This window comes from Sylvia atricapilla, chromosome 6 (assembly GCF_009819655.1).
Source record: "Sylvia atricapilla isolate bSylAtr1 chromosome 6, bSylAtr1.pri, whole genome shotgun sequence".
In the NCBI taxonomy this organism is placed as follows: domain Eukaryota; kingdom Metazoa; phylum Chordata; class Aves; order Passeriformes; family Sylviidae; genus Sylvia; species Sylvia atricapilla.
The window spans coordinates 7441244-7460961 of record NC_089145.1 but is presented as its reverse complement, the minus strand read 5'-3'; the positions used below and the strand labels follow the sequence as shown (position 1 = coordinate 7460961).

The 19718-nt window shown below is 39.8% G+C and overlaps 1 protein-coding gene across 1 annotated transcript; it reads left to right on the top strand.

Moving 5' to 3' along the window:
• The first annotated feature begins 10375 nt into the window (after positions 1 to 10375).
• Positions 10376 to 12002, top strand: FANCF (FA complementation group F). The gene is made up of 2 exons (XM_066322236.1): positions 10376 to 10818; positions 11041 to 12002. Exons 1-2 carry the CDS (start codon positions 10376 to 10378, stop codon positions 11741 to 11743), a joined length of 1146 nt encoding a protein of 381 aa, XP_066178333.1. The 3' UTR covers positions 11744 to 12002.
• The last annotated feature ends 7716 nt before the right edge of the window (positions 12003 to 19718 follow it).

Sequence of the window (19718 nt, the reverse complement as noted above, 5' to 3'; positions counted from 1 at the left end):
CAAACGTATCTGCTCTAGGAGTTTTGCTAAATCACTTTTTATTTTAGTTTTCCCATCTGTAAAATAGACATTCGTAAAACATAATCTCATAACGTAGTCTGATACCAGTGGACACCAAAAATTGTATAAAGATAGCTTTGATTTATTAAGTTGATTTACAGAAGCATCCTGCACATATTTCCCTTCCCTGCCTTTCCTTCTTCCTTATCCTGTAAGCCACATATCTGGTCAAATGCTAATAAGAGAAGGGAAATAAGGCAGTTTGGGAATAATCCTGGCTTTGGTTATCAATTGCTGTCATACCAAGACAAGAAATCTGTGTGTGATTTCAAAGTATTTAAGTTATTAAAGGAAAGTTATTTAATCTTCCAGATGCTTCAGAGTTACAATCTATAACATGATTATTAAGTATATGTCATGAGGGTTGTGAGGCAATATTAAGCATTTTGATGTCACAGACTGAAGATTCAACAAATTACAAATATTTCTTTTTTAGTGTATTACCTCTTTTATAAGCATTCTTGTTGTGAAGAGGTTGATCAACAGCAGAATCATCTCTGTGGCTTTACGCTTCATGTATGGACAGTTTTCCTTCAGGAGAAAATTCCCAGCTCATGGCATTATAGTCTGAAACATGATAAGGGAATAGCTAACTGTCTGACAAAAGACTGGTGTTTATATTTTTAGGATGTTACTTCAGCACCTGCAATCCACAGATCATCCTTTTCCAGTTTATCCTTTCCTTCATTGGGAATGATCCTTTATTCTGTTAAACATATCAATGTCAAAATAAGGAGCTGGTTTTGTTCAACAATGTACACATTTAGTTTTCCTCTTGGGAGAGCCTGATGTATCTCTCTTTATGCTATAGCCAAATGCCTTGGGCATGTTTTCCTAATTGAGGCTGGCTGAAACTTCTGCTTTCCTGCTGCCTGTCATAGGCTGAATTACAAGCAACGGTGGGACTGGTTACTCAGCTCCCCACATTAATGACATATGTTGCTGAAATGCATTGGGAAACTTTTAGTAAGATCAAATTGCAGAACAACTTCAAAATCCAATTCCCCAAACCAACAATGAAGAAAGAAAGATAGAGACAGAAAGCTAGTTTTTTAACTTTGTGAACATTATAGCCATGCTTACAAATAAGACCAGGGTCATAGTTCCAGTCTTAGAATTTATTCTGTGTGATCTTTAAATATAGGACATTTCCATTTCCTCATCTGGCACAATCCCATGCAAAGAACCAACAAAATAGTTAAATCAAGACATAATTCAACAAATGTGAAAAAAACACTTGTACAAAATATTGTACAAGTGAGAAGAAATAAGAACCAAGTAGACTAAACAACTAAAAATAAATATTTAGAATGGTTATCTGAATGATATGACAGTATCAGATGCTGGTCATTCCAAATGGATTTTACTACAGATATGGTACTGTGCATCTGTGTCCCTCAGGCTTCATACAACATTAACAACAACAAAGGGAAAAACAGTAATCTGAAATACTGCAGTCTTAATATATGTAAGTGTTTTTATTGTTTATACAATAAATCCATCATAAGGACCTCCATTTCCACCCTCATAGCTATGGATGAAAATCTATGTGAGATTTTCAGCTGTAGGAAAAAAAACCCCGAATGGTAAACAAAATTATGCAGTGATCTATCATGGCATAACTGGTGATACACATCTGCTGTAACATACATGAAGTCTTCCTGGACAGAGATAAAAATTATAATGTTCTTAAACTAACTTTAATTTTTGTTACTTCAATAATAAAAACTAGATTGTTAACCTAGTAATAATCAGGTAGCCTAAGTAGAATACATAAATATATTTTATATCCTAGGAACAGGCTGAATTCACTGCCTGCTTCTCCTTGAGATACTATAAAAGGCAAATCAGAAGAAATGCTGTGAGACGGGAATGTTACTAGTTAATGACTCAAAAACCCAGCCATTTGCAAAAGCAACAGGTGCTTTTGCAGACCATGCACAAAGTAATTGCCCAGGTGCAGAGGAGATGCACAAGCTGAGACCTACAAGCTGGGTTTTGTGCCAAATAAGAGAAGAGGCTGATAAGAAGCAGATCCCTCAAGCTTTTTTTTTCATGCCAATCTGCTCCTTTACATAATTGGCTCAGGTGTGAAAACTCCCCTGGAAAAAGTACTGGTACACTCACATGTAGACCTGAATGTATTTATCCCTCTGATGGGCCACAACTGGCAAAACTACGCTGCTGTGAGAGGAGCTGTCATGTCCTGGAAGATGTCATAAACCAACAAAGACCCCCAAAGTGCCTGGTGACCCACGGTGTCACAGCATCCAGCGTAGGACTGCACCTGGATCTGAGCCTGTTTTAACCAATTGAACTTTGTATTTCATGGGCTCTCCCCACCCCTGATGTATCAAGCCTGTGACCATCACTTTGACCAAGGGATGGTGAAATTGCAACAATCAACTCTCCTTGCTTGATCCACGGGTGATGACTATGTATCTTTCCTCTCTTACACTTTTTTTTTTTCTCTTTATACATGTTTTGAAGCGTTATCTTTATATTGCTCTATTGCAGTAGATAATAATAACAAAAAAGCTACATACCTCCTTTTCATAGGAGGTATGTTATAAAATAAACTCTACACACACGCACACACAACACATATAAAAACATTGATTGTTCAGGGTCATTTCACTCTAATTCACCCCGAGGGATCTATTAACAAGAACCTAGGCTACCCTTTTCTGGGGCAGGTCATAACAAATTCAAAAATGTGAATGAAGCCAAGAGATTACACTTCTGTGAAAGTACAAAGAATTGCACTCCTGAGCAAAGAATACCAGGCCCACAACACATAAGTTTTCATAAAAGAGAGTCTGGAGTAGCTTTCCTTGAAAACACAGTTAAAAAATTAAATAAAAGCCTACAGAGTCTTCCAGTTTTCCAAAGTGCAACGTAACCATCTCCAGGGATATGGTACAATTCCACTGATCTTGCTGAATGTGGCAGACCAGTTACAATGTTCAATGAGCTGTTAAGAACTGGGATGCTGAATCACTTTGGAGACAAATTTAGTGGGAAATCCGTGACCAAACCTTGTGGACTAAATTTGTACTTATGTCCATTAATATAATAATTGGCATATGCTTGGAACTGGAGTGAAGTTAGTATTTGCAATTAATTCATGTAAACCACATGTAATATAAAAAATTAAAATTAAGTAAGATCCATATTGTTATTTTGCACCAGTATCTTTGTCAATGCTTCCCAAGTACTAGTTAATTCAAGTTACCTGATCCACTGATGCACTGGCTATAGTAGCATGTTGGGCAGAAGGCATCTGTTCCCAGAAAAAATTACCTAGAAACAGTAATTTTTGTATAATGTGAACATTATGTGCTTGCTGTGAAGCCTAAATATACACATTGCAAAGTTTTCACATGGAAGCGATTTCAAAAACTTTCAAAAGCAAGAACTTGGAAACTAGGAAGAACAAAATGCTATTAGAAACCCAGAAAAATAAACAAAGCACCCTGAATATATTGTAAGCAAAAGGAGAAATAAACATTTTCTGTTCTGAGTATCAGCCCATTCTAAGCCTGTTCTCTGAGGAACCAGTGCATCCTAGCAGGCAGTCTCTACATTTCCAGTTCCATGTCTTCTGTGGTTCTTTGCACACCAGCAAGAGAAATGGTAGTTTTGAATCAGGACATGTATCTCAATTTTGTCAACAGGACAGGGATTGACATGACCCTTTCTTCTTCCCCAAGTCCTTTGAATAGAATAGATAAACTGTTCTGATTTTATGTAAACTAACACCTGGATTTAGCCCAAGTAATTTTATTTCATAATTTCATTTAGTAGAAAATTTTTACCTCTCATTTGTAGACAAATCACTGTTTTGATAGCAAAGACCACTAAAGAAAATAGAACCAAACTGCATCTTGAGATTAAAAAATTACTCAGATTACTCCATGGAAATGCTCTGGACTATTTCCTTGGATAAATCATTTCTGTACTATAGTTCATAGCATCTATGCACTGCTTTTTTAGGTGAGTTACACCCAGATTACAAACTGTTGAGTTTCCCATATAAATCCTGACTGCTGCCAGATGCACAGGATGCTTTCACCACATGACTGAGGATCCCTAACTTGGACACAATCATCTCTCTTAATACAGAAATTTTCAAGAGCTCTCAAGACCCTTAGGCATCTGGTTCCCATTGACTTGCTCTTGTGGCAAGGTGCCTAAAACTCCCTTAGGTGGTTTAGAACAGTCAATCATCGGCAAGTTTTGTCTGCAAGGCTTGATCCATATTGGCCATTTTCTAAGAACTATTAGATCCAACTCTTTCTACAAAAAGCAAGGGAACCAATTCCAGCCCCCAAGGGTTGTAAGTCATCAGTTAACAGAACTTCACAGTCTTTCAAATGCTGATGAGCATCAGCATTCCACAGAGAGAAAACCAGACACAGGATTTTTTCATTGTTTCGTGTAATTTTCTCCACATAGAATCTAAATACATTTCTTAGAGAGTAATTATTCCTTGATGAAGTTAACCAATATATTTTTCTCAAAATGCAAAAAGCTATTGTGATACCAAGAAACATGACAATACTTTCAACAGTGCTTTCTACTAAGAGTAGTGGTTTTGCTTTTTTTGTTGGAACAAATTGAATTAATATGAATTTTATTATTTCCAGGTTTAATACTGGGCTACTGCCACTTAAAAAAACCCAAAAAAACTCAAAACAAAACAAAAAAACCCACACCTACTACCCTCCCCCCCAAAAAAAAACCCACCAAAAAACCCTTTACTAAATCAGACATTTCTTTTAGACTTTTCCTTTAGTTCAAGGAATTCACCTTCACCCATCACCATCACCTCATCCACAGGTACAAACTGCACAAGAATTTTCTTTTGCTGGCTTTTAGTTTTATGCAAATATCCTTTGTGCTAGAATCTCTTCTCTGCTGCCTTTTTCTTTTTAACCCATTGCTATTCTTCTCTACAAGTACAAGGCAACACTGTTAGATGGGAAAGCTAATAGCAACATTTCAGGACCAGCTATGAACTAGCATATGGTACTACATATGTTACCTGTATTGTCATGCTTTTAGGTTATACACAAAAGCTCCACTCTTTGCCATTACACGTACCCTTAAGTGCACTGGATAGGAATCAAGTCCACCAAAATAATATGCAATTGATATGACATGCACAAACCTAACTCACATAGAAACTGCAACACCAAAACATTTCGGGTTCTGGGCCTTTTTATTAATTAAGTATCTTTGTTTTCAATAAAAAGTGGAAAAAAAACTTCTTAAAGAACACCATTAAGTTAAAAACTCCAGAGTTAGAAAAAATCTTTAACTGCTAGAGGCATTTTTGAGACAAGTACACAACTTGCTATTAGGAAGTAGCTCTCAATAGAAACCAACATTATTTCACTGTACTATTGATCCTATAACTGGCTGTATGAGTTTTAATGATCTGCTCTTAGAGGACATTATGAGTGCAGATAACAAAATCCAGTATTCCTTTATATGTATTTACATAAATAAAACAACAAAAAAAATCCCTTACAATTTTATTAAGCAGGAAGAAAAATCCTTTCAAAGCTTTGCATTAACATTTGCTTGATTCAGACATTTATATGATTTTTTTAATGGAATGTTCTTCATTATATACTAGGATGGAGAAAAGTAAAATCTTTTAACCTTAATGAGATTCACATATAAGCTCCTCTTCAGGAATGATTCTTACCATCCCACTCTCCCACATTTACTTCACAGAGAAAAGGATGTTAAAATGGAAAATCAGATTGGTTTGTAAATATTAACCAATGAGCTTCTTAGCAAAGACTGAAAAAAAATTATGTATACATTCTGTGGTTTCCATTTCCTTGGTTTTATTGTTTTTATGTAAATTCTCCCAGGACTTTTCAGGTTATATGTCTGGAAGCTGCAGCCATTCAGCAGAGTAAAAGTCAAGAGAATAATGAGAAATGTGCTGGAAAAATTCACATAAAAGCTTTGGAGACATGAAAATGGAAACAACAGATACATAAAAGCCTAAACCCTCAAAAAAAGAATCGTCTACTCAGCATGTGCATATATGTGTTTTGGTGCAGCTCTCTCTGAATACATGTATTATTTGTAAAGATACTGTGTACAGCAGCAAAGGAGTGGTATCTGACAATTCTGAGATGTTTTCAGGATATTAAGGCAATGAAGGTGAATAATCCAAATAACTTCCATTATTAGAATGTAGACATACATATAAATAGTTTTATACATAGTTGTCTTGCATATAGTTTTATATACCTTTATAAGTAAATGAAAAATATACCCAAATATGACATGAAAATGTGTTTATGAGATCTCCCTGAACTCCTGTGCATGACAGCAATTTAAGTGTCATGGAAATATGCAGAATCTACAAGCAGGAAAGAATTAGTTGTTATTCTTCAAATATTAACATTTTTTTTTCTTGCAATACTCTTACACTTTGTCTTTCAATACTGAACCTGTGATGCTAGACTAAGCTTAATCTGAGTATGCTTCACTTCATACAAGTATTAAAGTATTGTATATCAAAATTCCAAACCTTTAGCCACAGCCAGCCTTTATGACTCAAGCTTTACAGAATATTATTTTCAGAGCATTCTGATAAGATGACCTCTAAAAGAGCTCTTTAGGACAGGTACCTAAAAAAAGGAGGTTAGGTTCAACCTGGAAGAATGGTTCAGAAGGATGAATTTGTCTACCTGATCCTATAAGAAAAGTACTTCACTAGACAAGAGTGTTCTTAGCCTAAAGGAAAAGGCACACAAGCAAACTAATCAGTACATGCTGTGACCTATCAAGCCCACCACCACAATAGGCAGCAAATTAAATCTCTCTAAAGATCATCACAAAAAAATGCAAGTGACCAAAGCATAAAGCTCAGTACTCTACCATTCATCAGCTGAGCAACATTAATGCATGCTCTTATCCCACAGCAAATGTCAGTTAAAAATGCATTAACTCGAACAACCTCAGGCAAAACTAGTTGGAGCTAATACACACACAACAACTGCAACCATTTTCTGGAGTGCATAAATGATCATTTAACAAGGCTTATGTGGTGCAACGAAACTTTGAATGTCTGAATTAACTTCACTTTTAATTGATTATTCACACAGAAAAAGGTGACTCCATTTTCCACCCAATTACACTTACGTTTATGTCTATGACACTGAAGAGCTATACCCCAGCTTAGCAGTTTTGCTAGTATAGTTCTGACTCTTAGTATCAAAATTAGAAATAGAGCTAGGCAGCAAAACCTGTCTTTTTATAAAAAAAAAAAAACAAAATCAGTTTTGGTATAGCCAGACATAGGTGAATTAAAATGAGGTTTAGGATATCTCAGTGACATATTATATATAGCATTCTTTCAAAATGCTGAGTTTCAATCAATTTTCACTCCAGTGCATTGCAAAAGTGATGGCCATTGACACCAGTTACTAAAATCCTAGCCTAACTCTCCACAAATGGGCATTGCTGTAATACAGTGACACACTACAAGCAGGACCTAGGGGTTTCAGGGGAAATTCTCCTGATGACAGATAGGCCTTTTGTACAAACTGATGCTCATGCTGATCTACAAATTAGTAGGTTCAACACCTTGATTATGCATTTTGATCTGTTCTTATACCAAAACCCCACCACAGCCTTGCTCTTTTTTGAGATATTGAGAGATTACACTGACACACAAAAAAATAAATCTAAGTACCCAGAAGATATAGAAGGGGTGATATAGTCTGCCAGGTAGTGGCTTGACTAATAACCTCAGTTTTCCACAGAGTTTGTTGCAGAAATAGAAATAAATTCTACAAGAATGGTTCACAAGTTTAGAGTCTTCACTACATGTAAAATAATAAGTATGCCTAGCACAGAATTTGAAGCAGCTAAACAAATCTCCTTACAGTTAGAAAGTGAATATCAGTGCCAAAAATATGGAAGATGATCATACATCTCTTTCTCAATGTATTAATTTTTATAATTTACAATAACACCCCCTTATCTAAGGAAAGACCATTTTGGAGTTATACGCCAGTTATCCTAAATTTCTGTTCGGGAGAAATAGTATAACAATTTTATAGCCAACATGACTTCTGAAAGGAAGGAAAATAAAACAATGAAATCCAGACTTCTGGCTACCTTGACCATTTTTGCTTCAAACCTGATATTTCCTGCCAGGGTGAATTTTACTGGCTCTGTAAGCAGAGTGAAGAAACTCACTAGTTCCATAAAACTCCATCTTTTACTTGACTTCTCAGCTTAGATAAAACAGCACAGCAAAGTCACATTAAATGCAAGGCTTGTTGAAACAGCTTTGCAGTGCCTCACTGAAAAGTGGGCTTGTTTTCAGGGAGCTGTGAAAATGACTTCCCAGATCCTTGTATCTAACAGACACTTCTCTTACTTCCTCATCAACTTTCTTTGCCAGGTATGTTATCAATCAAAAGGTGTAATGGAGGAACATTTGCCATACCTTAACACAACCATAGATGAGAATGCATAATGCTTTTTCAAAGAGTACAGTATGGCAGCTCAGCATTATATTTGGTTTCTATTGTTGGTTCCTGCAGTACATTCCAGTCAAACCTCATTTGCTATGCCAGGTGTTGCTAAAGGAGTTGCTCAGGCAGGCTGGCAGTGTTGTCCCCACTGTGACTGGACACAGGGCCATGTCCTGGCAGGCTGTGGGTCAGAAGGGTGTCCACCCTCCTCTCCTGGGCATTGCTGCAGCCCAGCTCAGCCAAAGGCACCAGGGGCTCAGCAGGCAGTCACCAGACCACTGCTGCCTCCAAACCTGCTCCAGTGGCTAGGACTGTGCCACAGGGCTGGCAAATTTCCAGAGGAGGATCCAAACCTCCCAGCCCTATCACCTAGATGCTGTAACCCTGAGGAGCAGGGGCACAGGGAGCGTCCGTGGAAACCGCCAGGAGCCAGGCCAGCCTGCTCACTTCCACACTCTGAGGGAACACAGAGTGTAGCTCTGCAGGGAGATGAGGATGGAGGGAAAGAACCTGTAACCCAGTGTCACTGTTAGGGACAGGAAAGATCAAGGCAGGCAGCAGAAAGGTCTGCAGCAAAGTTCTCTTTACTTTTCTGACTTCATCTTGTATACACTTTGATCAGAAGGCCAAAGATTGGCTACACAGGTTGCCATCTCTTCGACTTCCTTGGTGAACATCACCATTAATCATCTTTCTCCTCCCAGAGGAGAAATACGTACACAAAATAGGTAAGTTCTAAAAATATACATAGTTTTCTTGTAGCTGTGTGAGAATAAAATGCAAGCAATGAAAAGCAAGCAAACTTGAAACAACAACCCAGCTGAGTGGAAACCCTTGAGGCAGTGGATATTAGGCAAGTACCTGAGAACAGTCACCCCCAACACATAGGCTGTGTCAAATCATGCCTAGTTTGCTTGCCCTGTAAATCTGTCCTTCAGCTAGCAGAGGTGAAATTGGAGTCATCCCCTCCTGTCCCTGCGGAGAGGACCTGTGACAGTGTTTCCACCACGCTGTCTGGGGCATCTGTGTGGGAAATCCCAGCAGCGCTGGTGCCCGGCCAGCCAGAGCAGGTGTCTGCCTTTATCCCTGCAGGCATCCAGGGGCTTGGCACTGGTACTCGGAGAAGGCCAAATGCCCTGGGGAATCGCTAATGAGCTATTTTTTCATTAATTGGTGGGGCAGAAGGGTGAGCCTAGCCCCTGGCAGCACACTGAGCTGTGGGTAGCTATAGGCAGCCTTGCTCCCTGCTGGGCTCGGGCATGGCTGCCTTCCCCGGTCTGAGCTACCACGGAAATGGGGAAATGCCCCAAAGGTAGGGCAGGGGGGTTTTGCTCATGAAGATGTTGATTTTTTAGGGGGTGGCAAGAAACACAATATGCTACATATTGTTCTGTGCCTCTTAGCAGAGACAGACCGGCCGGCGGCGGGAGGTGATTGTCCTGCTCTGCTCCGGTCTCATCGCGTCCTCTGCCTGGTTTGGGGTGACACAATATAATAAACAAAACTACTGCAGAGCGTCCAAAGGAGGACAACGAAGAAGGGCCCAGAGGAGAATGAAATTATTTAGTTTAAAAAAAAGATTATCACGCTCGGTGTTTGTAATTTCATCTCGGCCCGGTTTTTATCATTTTAACCCGGCTCAGTTTCCCGCTCCGGGCGGCTGATGGGCCGGAAGGCGAGTGACGACTCCGTTACCAACCCTGGTTCCGCAGGGATTGACGTCCCGCTCAGCCAATGGAGCTGTATACAAACGCCGTCCCCCGGCTCCGGCCCGGCCCCGCTCCCGCCCGCGGCTGCCCATGGAGGCCGTGCTGGGCCAGGTGGAGCAGCTGCCGGCGCTGCTGGCCGTGTCCCGCTCCGCCTTGGTGCGGGACTGGGACCCGCTCACCCTGGACAGGGCTCTAGAGTGGGCGCGTTATTTCCAGCACCTCCATGAGCGCTTCCGTGCCCGGCCCCAGCTCCGGGAGGCCCTCGGGCGGCGGCTGCGCCGCTCCCGGCCGTACCCTCCGCTCGGCTTCCCCGCCCTGGGCCGCTGCCCGCAGCTCTTGGGGCTGGCGCTGCTGGAGAACCGCGCTTTGCCGCCCGCCGCCTGCCGCCGCCTTCTCCTCAGCCTTCTGCAGCCTCCCGGTGCCGGGGGCGGCGCGGAGCCCCGCGGGCTGGAGCTGCTGGCCCGCCGCAAGGCCGCGGCCTGCCTGCTGGGCCGGGCCCGCCGCCCGCCGCCGCGCCTGCCGCCCGGGCCACGGCCGCTGACAGGAGCACGGCCGAAGGCAGGGGCACGGCCGCCGACAGAGGCACGGCCGCCGGCAGAGGCACGGCTGCCGGCAGAGGCACGGCCGCCGGCAGAGGCACGGCCGCCGGCAGAGGCACGGCCGAAGGCAGAGGCACGGCCGCCGGCAGAGGCACGGCCGCCGGCAGAGGCACGGCCGAAGGCAGAGGCACGGCTGCCGGCTGAGGCACGGCCGCTGGCAGAGGCACGGCCGAAGGCAGAGGCACGGCTGCCGGCTGAGGCACGGCCGCTGGCAGAGGCACGGCCGAAGGCAGAGGCAGAGCTGCTGCTGAGGCGGCTGCGGGAGGAGCGGCAGCAGGGCGGGGAGGCCGCGGAGCAGCGGCGGTGGCTGTGCCACGTTCTGGAGCAGCTGCCCCGGCCCCGCGCCTTCCAGGTGGTGGCGGCCGCGCTGGCTCTGCTCAGGCAGGCCGGAGACACGGATCGGGATGGGAGCAGCCCAGACGGGTCACCGGCCAGTGCTGCAGGAGACGGATCCACGGCCGGGCTCCTGCTTTCCTGGCTGCTGGGCGACCAGGAGCGATTCTCTGCTTTCTGCCTTTGCCTGCCGTGTTCCCGTCTTGCCTTCCTCGCTGGTCACTATCCGCAGTTAAGCAGATCGTATTTGGACCTCTTGACCTGCTGGGGAAGCCGCTTGCACTATGACCCCTTGCAGGGACGGTGGGTTAAAAGTTGCCTTGACAAAGCTGAAGTGTCCTGGGAAGACTTAAAGGAGCGCTTCAGCTGCCTCTGTCAGGGATCTGCACAGCTTAAAGAGCAGACCCAAGCTGCTCTGAAACTGCTGAGGACACAAGATGGAGACTTTGAAGTCAGTGGCCTGAGTGTGTGGGGTGACCTGCTGATGGAAGTAGGCTACCAATGCACGAACACAAAAGCAACGTGAAAACTTAGAAAGTCAAGGAGATGCGGTTAACTTTATTTGATGCAAAAGGCAAAGGAACTACACCTCACTTCGTTGAAAACCAAATATTACTGTGACTACTGATCACAATGATTCTGAGTTTGGGTCTGAAGTCTTTCAGGGAGGCCTGGTGTTTTCTTGTAATTGTGCTGTCGTTTCTGGTCAACACAGAAAGTGCCTTTGTTTTCAGTACTTGCTGATTTATATCTAATAAAATGAAGAAAACCCTTTCTGCTTCAAATATAGAGTCATTTTCTGTTTAGAAAATATGGCGGTTCAGAGATGGTCGTTGTAGTCATTTTTCTAAATGTTGGAGGCTGAGCAAAAGTTCAAAGGGAGGGCGGAGTTTCAAATGTGAAAAACACAAACTCAGAGTTCCTTTAGCAGGGGTCTTCATTGGGCTGTCTGCTCTGGTGGCCACGTTGATGCTTCTATAGCTATTGCACATGACTTAGCCCCAGGGTCAGCAAAGAAAGTGAGAGGAAGCCAACTGGAAAGCTTCTTGATGAGTTCTAAAATAAAAGTCTATTAGTTGCTATATTGTTTGATGAGATGCAGGTATTTCCTAAGAAAATGGTGGTAAAATGTAGGCTGTTTTATGTGGTTTTCTTCCCATTTCCATAATTTGTTACACAATTCATTGCTTTGTGAAGCAGAAAAGTGAGCGAACAGCAAACTATTTCATTGTATGTATATATAATATGTATTATATTTATAAAACTTTATATAGCTACACAAAACATAATTTTGGGTATAAAATATGTGATATATTATATATGTAATATTTCCCTCCTTTGTTATTTTATCTACTTCTGTGAAGAAAGCTTGAACAGGGTAGTTTCTATCTTTCCACCTTCATTAAAATGAGTACTGTAATGCAGAAGTAAACTAGTATTACCAGAAGTGAGCACTGTAAAAAGAGAATAGTCAAGGAAGATGAGGCAAACATATGGAACTACTGCCAAAAGAGTTACTCATTAATCTTTTGTGTGCAGGATCTGTCAGAGTTCCTCTAGGCCATATTCTTACAGTTTCAAGATCAATTGAGACATCTCTTTCTTTTGTTGCAAAAGCCTTTTAGGAGGGGTTAGAAGATTCTTCACTTATGCTCATAAGCTTAAAACAAACAAGCTCTTACATTTATAAACTGTATTGAAGTTAATTAGAGTAGTAGGATGTCTTACGACAAGAAATAGTGTATATAACTCTGGGAGATATTTCTGTATGGCAGAACCAGAGTGGGAATAGTCTTGTGGTTTTGAAATGGAAACAATTAATACAAGGATTGAATATTGTTTATCTGGGAAAAGAAGTTATGCTTGTTTGAACTTGTGTAGAAGCAATTCCAGGTATAAATAAGTTCTTATTCTACATCTATTCTAAAACAGAAGAGATACTCAGGGGTAGCAACCTTCATATAGTTAGAAGGACATGCTACTAACCTATCAAAAAATAAAACTGTTTTCCTTGTATTCCTTGCTATGTCACATCAGTGAGACAATGATGTTATGGAGATCTGTGGATGAACATATTCTAAAAGTACAACAAGCAGTTGTCTTGCTCTCTCGTAAATGGAGTTGTTGCCCCTTCTGGAAGGGGTCAGTCTTCAAAGATACCAGTGTCAGTGGAACTCCTGGCTGAATTAGTATTTCTGTGGTATCAAAAAAAAAAAAAAATCTGCCTAAAAATCTGTCTGAAATCTGTCAGTGTTTAAAACTGCTTAGAAGTGTAAAGCATGAAGTTTGAATTTATGTTGTCTAGCCACAGTTCCCTGTGTTATGTAGTTTTGGCATTTGGTGTGGAAACTCTGCACTTGAGCTTGCTCTTAACGCTTTTAACAGGCATAAGATTTTTTTGTCTGTTAGAATACTTTCTGCCATCAGAGGTTCCTGATGAATAATATACCCAAAGCTACTAGCCAAAGTTATTTGCTTCTCCCCAGATATACATTAAGGGCCATTATCAAATATTGCAATAACCTTACAAATGTTATAGTATCAAACCAAACCTCAATTATTAAAACCTACTGTTCCCAGGTACCTGAATCTCTGGGACAAATTTCAATGAGAGTTAAATTTTAGTTTTTCTTGTCAGGTTAGATATGTTTCCTAGTTATACTCAGAATGTTCAGTATAAATTTGCTTAACTGTTTCTAGAATAAAAGGAGTTTCTTGCAGTATTTAAAGTTTTGCTTTTTGATAAACGTAAGCTTTGTGTTACAAAATTCAGTTCATGTTCAAAATTCATGAAGACATATATCTTTCCTTTCAAGTAATGTTTATTACACCTTTTATTAACTAAGTGCAACCACAGAATCTTTTGCTGGCATAGCTAGTAATAGGCCCATCACTGACTTTTTTTAATAAAGTAAAGAAATAATCATGGGCATAGGCAGGCAAGAGACAGGCCATTATAAACCTTATACACTGATTTCCAATTCTGGGATAGTAAAAGATAGTTTAACCTCAGTGAGACAAAAGCACCTGGTTGTAGCAATTACACAAAAAATGTTCCAATCTGTCCCAAATACATTATAAAGAGATGCCAGACCCCTGATTATCAAATTCCAAAATCCATATGGTATTCATTGAACAAATACACTGGTCCACGTTCCCTGTTATTTCAGCATGCTTGTCGAGTTCTCCAGGTAGCTGTGCGAATGATGAATTCTTTCTGGAACTCCATTTTTAATAAAAGTGTAAACAGGAAAGGAAAAAGTGTGATGTCTGCAACCTCCTCCCTCGATATATTTGCAGCTCATATGTGCAAACTCTTGACAACCTCAGCTATCATGAGAAGCAAGATACTGTAAATGACAGGCTAAGGCCTCTTCCACAATCACCTTCCTCCTTTTTTTTTTCTTTTTTTCCCCTCCCTCCTTAATGAGGAGAAGCAGATCTCTGCTATTTATTAAATGATGATTGAAGAAACTGCTATGCTTGTGCTTTAGAAGATTGGTAAGGATTGTGGAATGCGTCAGGAGGCTCTTAATTGCCCAGTTAACAGCTATGACATTTTCCTGCTATCCATGTTTAATTTTTTTCCCCAAGGAAGGAAAAAACAATTTACTCCTTGTCAAACAGAACTGTAACTCCACAAGTGACATACTATGAGATGTCTGGATACAAAGTTACCTTTTTTCTGCTTTGACTTGTGAAGTATCTGTTCCCTTGTACTAAGCAAAATCTAGGGGAAAGCAAATTATATGTTTTAGTGTTTTGCAGTATGCATGCAGGTACTAGAATAAAGATAAATGACATAGAATAAATTGCTTATTTATGAAAACAATATTAGCAAATTGGTACTATTCAGGTGAATATGCAAGCCTGATGGTGACAATGCATTAGCTTGATTTTTTTTTTTTCACACAAGGTTTCTTTCCTCCAGCCCTTTCCCCAACAGGTGAATAAAGGTCTCATGTTCTTTTCAGTGAGCATGAAGGATGACTTTTTTTTTTTCTTCTCATGTGTAAGAGAATATTTATTAGGTCACAAAGGCAGACTAATATTTTAATCACATGGAAGTAACATTTTCAGATACTGTTTAACTAGAAAGCTGAAGTTGTATGGCCAATTTTAGTTCTTACATTTTTGAAAAATGGAAGATTTAAAGCTAAATTCTATTCCTTGTGGACGGTTTGGATGAATGACCCATTGCAGATTGCTGGAAAAGCACTCTTTGCCAGCATTGCCATTCAGAATAAAGCACCATTGCCATTCAGAATAAAGCAAACAGCAGTAGCATGGGCGCTTTGTACTTGAGAAGCTGATTTATTTCTTGGGTAGAATCACAAAAAAATAAATAGAATGCAAGTGGAAAGGGTGAGGAGAAACGGTGGAAGGCTGCTCACTTTTGAAGACCCATTGAGAAAGGGTAGATTTCCTCTTCACCAGAACTGAATGGCTTTGCTACTGCTGGAGACAGCATTAGGTTGGTAATTTTGTGATTAAAAAAAGATCAGAAGAGTTTTGATTTGATGTTGACTGCTCTTCTAAAGCACTCATCTGCCCTGTGCTCTAATGACCACATTGATCAGTGGTTTAAGAAGCAAGAATATTAAAGTAGTGAACGAGAAATGTAGCTGTGCAGGGTAGGAAACTATTTAAACAGGGGCTGGTCTCACAGAGGTGAGACCAAAGGAACAGCTTTGTATCTGCCCTGGTATAAAATAGATTTGAATAATCACAAGTATGGTCTGGAAAACTAGCTTTTTATCAGGTAGTAATTAATATAAATCTTTCTCAGAGGCAGTTTGCTCTCAGTATTGTATCTGTCTGATGAGTAATTAAATGTTGTTTTTCCAAACATATTCTTCTTTATTAATCAGTTATGCACCTTACTGAGTTTCAGATTAAGAGATGCTAGACAACCTGGGAAAAAATAGCATGTTTGCAAAAAATAGCAAATAAATAGCAAAAAAAAAGTGTTTGTTCTCCCCTATGTACTTCTTTTAAAAAAGTCTTAGGATAAGAAAATGACTAGCAATGAACTAGACTAGAGATAAACACACAGTTAAGGTGCATTCTTTTGATCATTTTCCAAAGGTAGCCTACAAAGATGTTAAGCTGGTAAAAGTAGCTACTACTTCAATATTAAAGTCATTCACGTGCCAACACCACTTTAATTCCTCATGTGCCACTACCTTAGAGTTCCTGATATTATTTTAAATACTTATTATAAGCCAGTAGTTTTCCATTGTGTCAGTTCTTTCACAGCTAGCTATCTGTGTCCGTAAATCCTTAGAGTGGTTGGCATTTTATTTACTGTTTTGATTCATCTCGGATACCACAGAGGGTGGCAGCAGAGCCTCATTGCACAGATATGCTTGGACTTCTGATCCAAGGGGAGAATCCAAGCTCAAGGGCCATTTCTAGAAGCAGAAGAGACACAGGGAGTAAACACCCATAGTTGTGTTAGCCAGTCAGAAGTTTCCAATTCTAGGAAAAATCCTAGTGAAAGTTTATTTTGTCCTTGCAGTTCTAATTTTACCACCTCTTTAACGTAATCTAGAATCAGGTAATAATATAAACCATATCCTCTAAGTGTCTCTATCCACAGGCCCATTTTATTAATAATAGTAGGTATGCAGCTCTTAAATTCCTTTTATATTACATGATAAATTCCATCGTATTATGTGATCAATTTACTGTAACACTTAACTAGTACATTTTACCAGAAATCATAGCAGTATGCACTGAACAGAAAACGTAGCAATCAAATTCTGAATCTTGTCTTGAATTGCACCTTCCTATTATATTTCTTCCTCTGGGAAGAATGTCCAAGTTGATTGCTCAGATATGGGCTATTCATAGTGTGTAGCTCACAAACATACAAATCCCAGCATTTGATAAAGTGCTATTTAGATTTTTGGCGATTGTCATGAGTTTTAGATCCCACAACAAAGATTGTTTGAATGTTTTCCTAAGGATAATTTCCAGCAATGAAATATGTACTGCTTTTACCTGCTCATTTGTATCATTGTTCCTCTTACGGGGTTTTGGGCTCAGAACAGGAAATCAAAATTGTGATCTTGGGTTCCTGTGCATGGCTCTTTCAAAATGAAGTTAGCAATGGAAGAAAATTATCATGTGCTTTCTATCACATATAGTAAGTATTACACCCATAGGAGTAAGCTAACAAGGTAAAACTATTTGCCATATGATTCAATAATCAGTTAAATACCTAGATAAATACTTGGTTTTAGTGCTGAATAAATGGGAAAAAAATTGTATTTGTTTTGTTCTCGTAGGAGGAGATAATGAATCCTCTTTAAAGACCAGTAGGCTGAAATGTGAATGCAGTCTCTCTTTCCAATACTTATAAGCAGTGGAATCATTAATATTTTCTTATTAATGTAAATGAGCTAGGTAAGAACAATTGATTTCTTCTAGGAATTAATTGGACATGATCAATCCGTAAAACAAGTGTGAAAACAAGGTCATTCATCAGCTGCTTAACGCTGCAATAGCCTAACCTTGCCCTTTCAGCTAGGAAAAGATGCCATGCCTTGGAGAAAAGGCTTTTAAATCATTTTACTATTGACAAATAACTTGTGAACTGTTGTCTCTCACAGACTCATCATTCTTAATGCTGAAGTGAAAGTCGCTGACTTCAGGTGTTTTATAATCGCCTTGTTCAAGCTTTGGTTTTAGGAATAAAATATGAAGTATGTATAGGAAACTAAGGGTCTTCTCAGCTATGCAGGGGATCTTCAGGCATTGGAAGTGATATGCAAACAAATATAATAATTTAATAAATGTCTAGATCTTCTACATGCTTTTGAGTGAGATGATGGCAGTTTTTGATTATAGCGGTGAAATAATCTAACCCATCACTTTTTTACTTTAAATAGGTTTGAGCACTGAATTCACTTCCAATTTGCCAGTGTTTTGTTTTTTTGTTAAAAGGTTTGCTGTCTCCCTGATGCAGCAAAAGCACCTTTTCTTTCATTCTTCTTAAATATGTAAAAAATCCTGTTCAGCTTCAAAGATAATCAAGTGAACACAAGGATGACCATAATGCAGAAAATAATTTCTAGAATGTAAAACTAGAATTTCTTAGTACTGCTGAAGTAGTCAAGGACTTTCCCCTATTTTTAAATGAGTCAAAATTCAGTAAGGAGACAACCCCTCCACCTTCAAACTGTACATCAAACTATCATGTAACCCAAAAGGCATAAACAAGATCTAGTAGCAAGAAATGAAAGCTTGAAACAGTTAAAAGAAAGATTCTGTTTTCTGTAATGATAGGACTGTCAAGTTAATGGAATAATTTATCAACACCTTTTGTGGTTTTCATTGCTTAATTGCAATCCTTTGCAGAGACTTTATGTGTTCCTAAAATGTGCTTTTTTATTTCAAGCAAAAGTTTTTTGGCTAGTAGAACCAAGCATGTGGCCTGGTAGGGAAAAAAATGAGGAAGGCAAGAGAAAGAGCTGGTGTGTGCACTTCCCCATTATGAAATTTGACATGCTGTTTCCCACCTCATGAGCCTGATCTCTGAGCAGTGAACATAGTGTAGAACACGAGAGAGCAGTGTGGAATGTGTGGCTCATAATGTCAAAACTGCCGTTGTAATGTTTTGATGTTATCATTGTTCAAGACTATTGGAGTCAATCCAATAAATGTGAGAAAGGTTTTATCTGGATCAGACTTAATACTGCTTCCTTTTGAAAGCAGTTGGGTTTGTGGTGCTGGCTGTAATTGAGATAGGTAGAGCATGAATTTTGGTGCAAAGTGTAATGGACAATATACCCTCCAAAGCAGGAAGAAACACTGGACTTATTTTTTGAAGACCATACAAATGTGTAGCACTGTGCATTCCTATGAAAGAAATTTATTACATGTAAAAAAAAAATATTTAAGTGACTGAGGAATGATTCTTATGGCATTAATTCTAGTAGCATAAAATTCTCATCTTCACACCTTGTTTCTATGTCAAGCCCTCAAAGATTTTATCTTTGTCCTGTGGCTTCCTACATACAACAATTTTTATTCCTTTTCAGTCTGAGAAGGGGAAAAATTGCTTAAATAATTCTTCTCTGTGTTCAGTGATGTCAAAAATGTGTTGCTGACACTGCCAGTTCAAGAGTGTCGCAAACATGAAATAAATTGCAAAGGACTAAAAGGAGCAATTAAGAAGGTGCATTATCCAAACATATGCACATGCACACTCCACTAGTCCCTGGACGTCTGCTTGAATCTGGAATTACTACAGTCACTTTCAGGTAACGGTGAGCATGCACTTGCCACTAATTACAGTAGGAAAAAATACTGGACCCTGTGCATGGCACTGACAAATTGCTCCCAGTGGTATCTAAGATATTTCACCGTTGTCATTTAAGCCTCTAGCAAAGTCAGGGTATTTGAAAAGAGTATGGTGTCTGCAATGTATTAGAGATATTATATTCCTATTTATAGTCCAATTCCATGAATAGAAAATTCCAACAGAGAATGCT

Coding starts and splice junctions, on each gene's coding strand:
- FANCF (XM_066322236.1), top strand. CDS start 10,376: ATGGAGGCCGTGCTGGGCCAGGTGGAGCAGCTGCCGGCGCTGCTGGCC. Junction 10,819..11,040: donor CGCCTGCCGCCCGGGCCACG/GCCGCTGACAGG, acceptor GGCACGGCCGCT/GGCAGAGGCACGGCCGAAGG.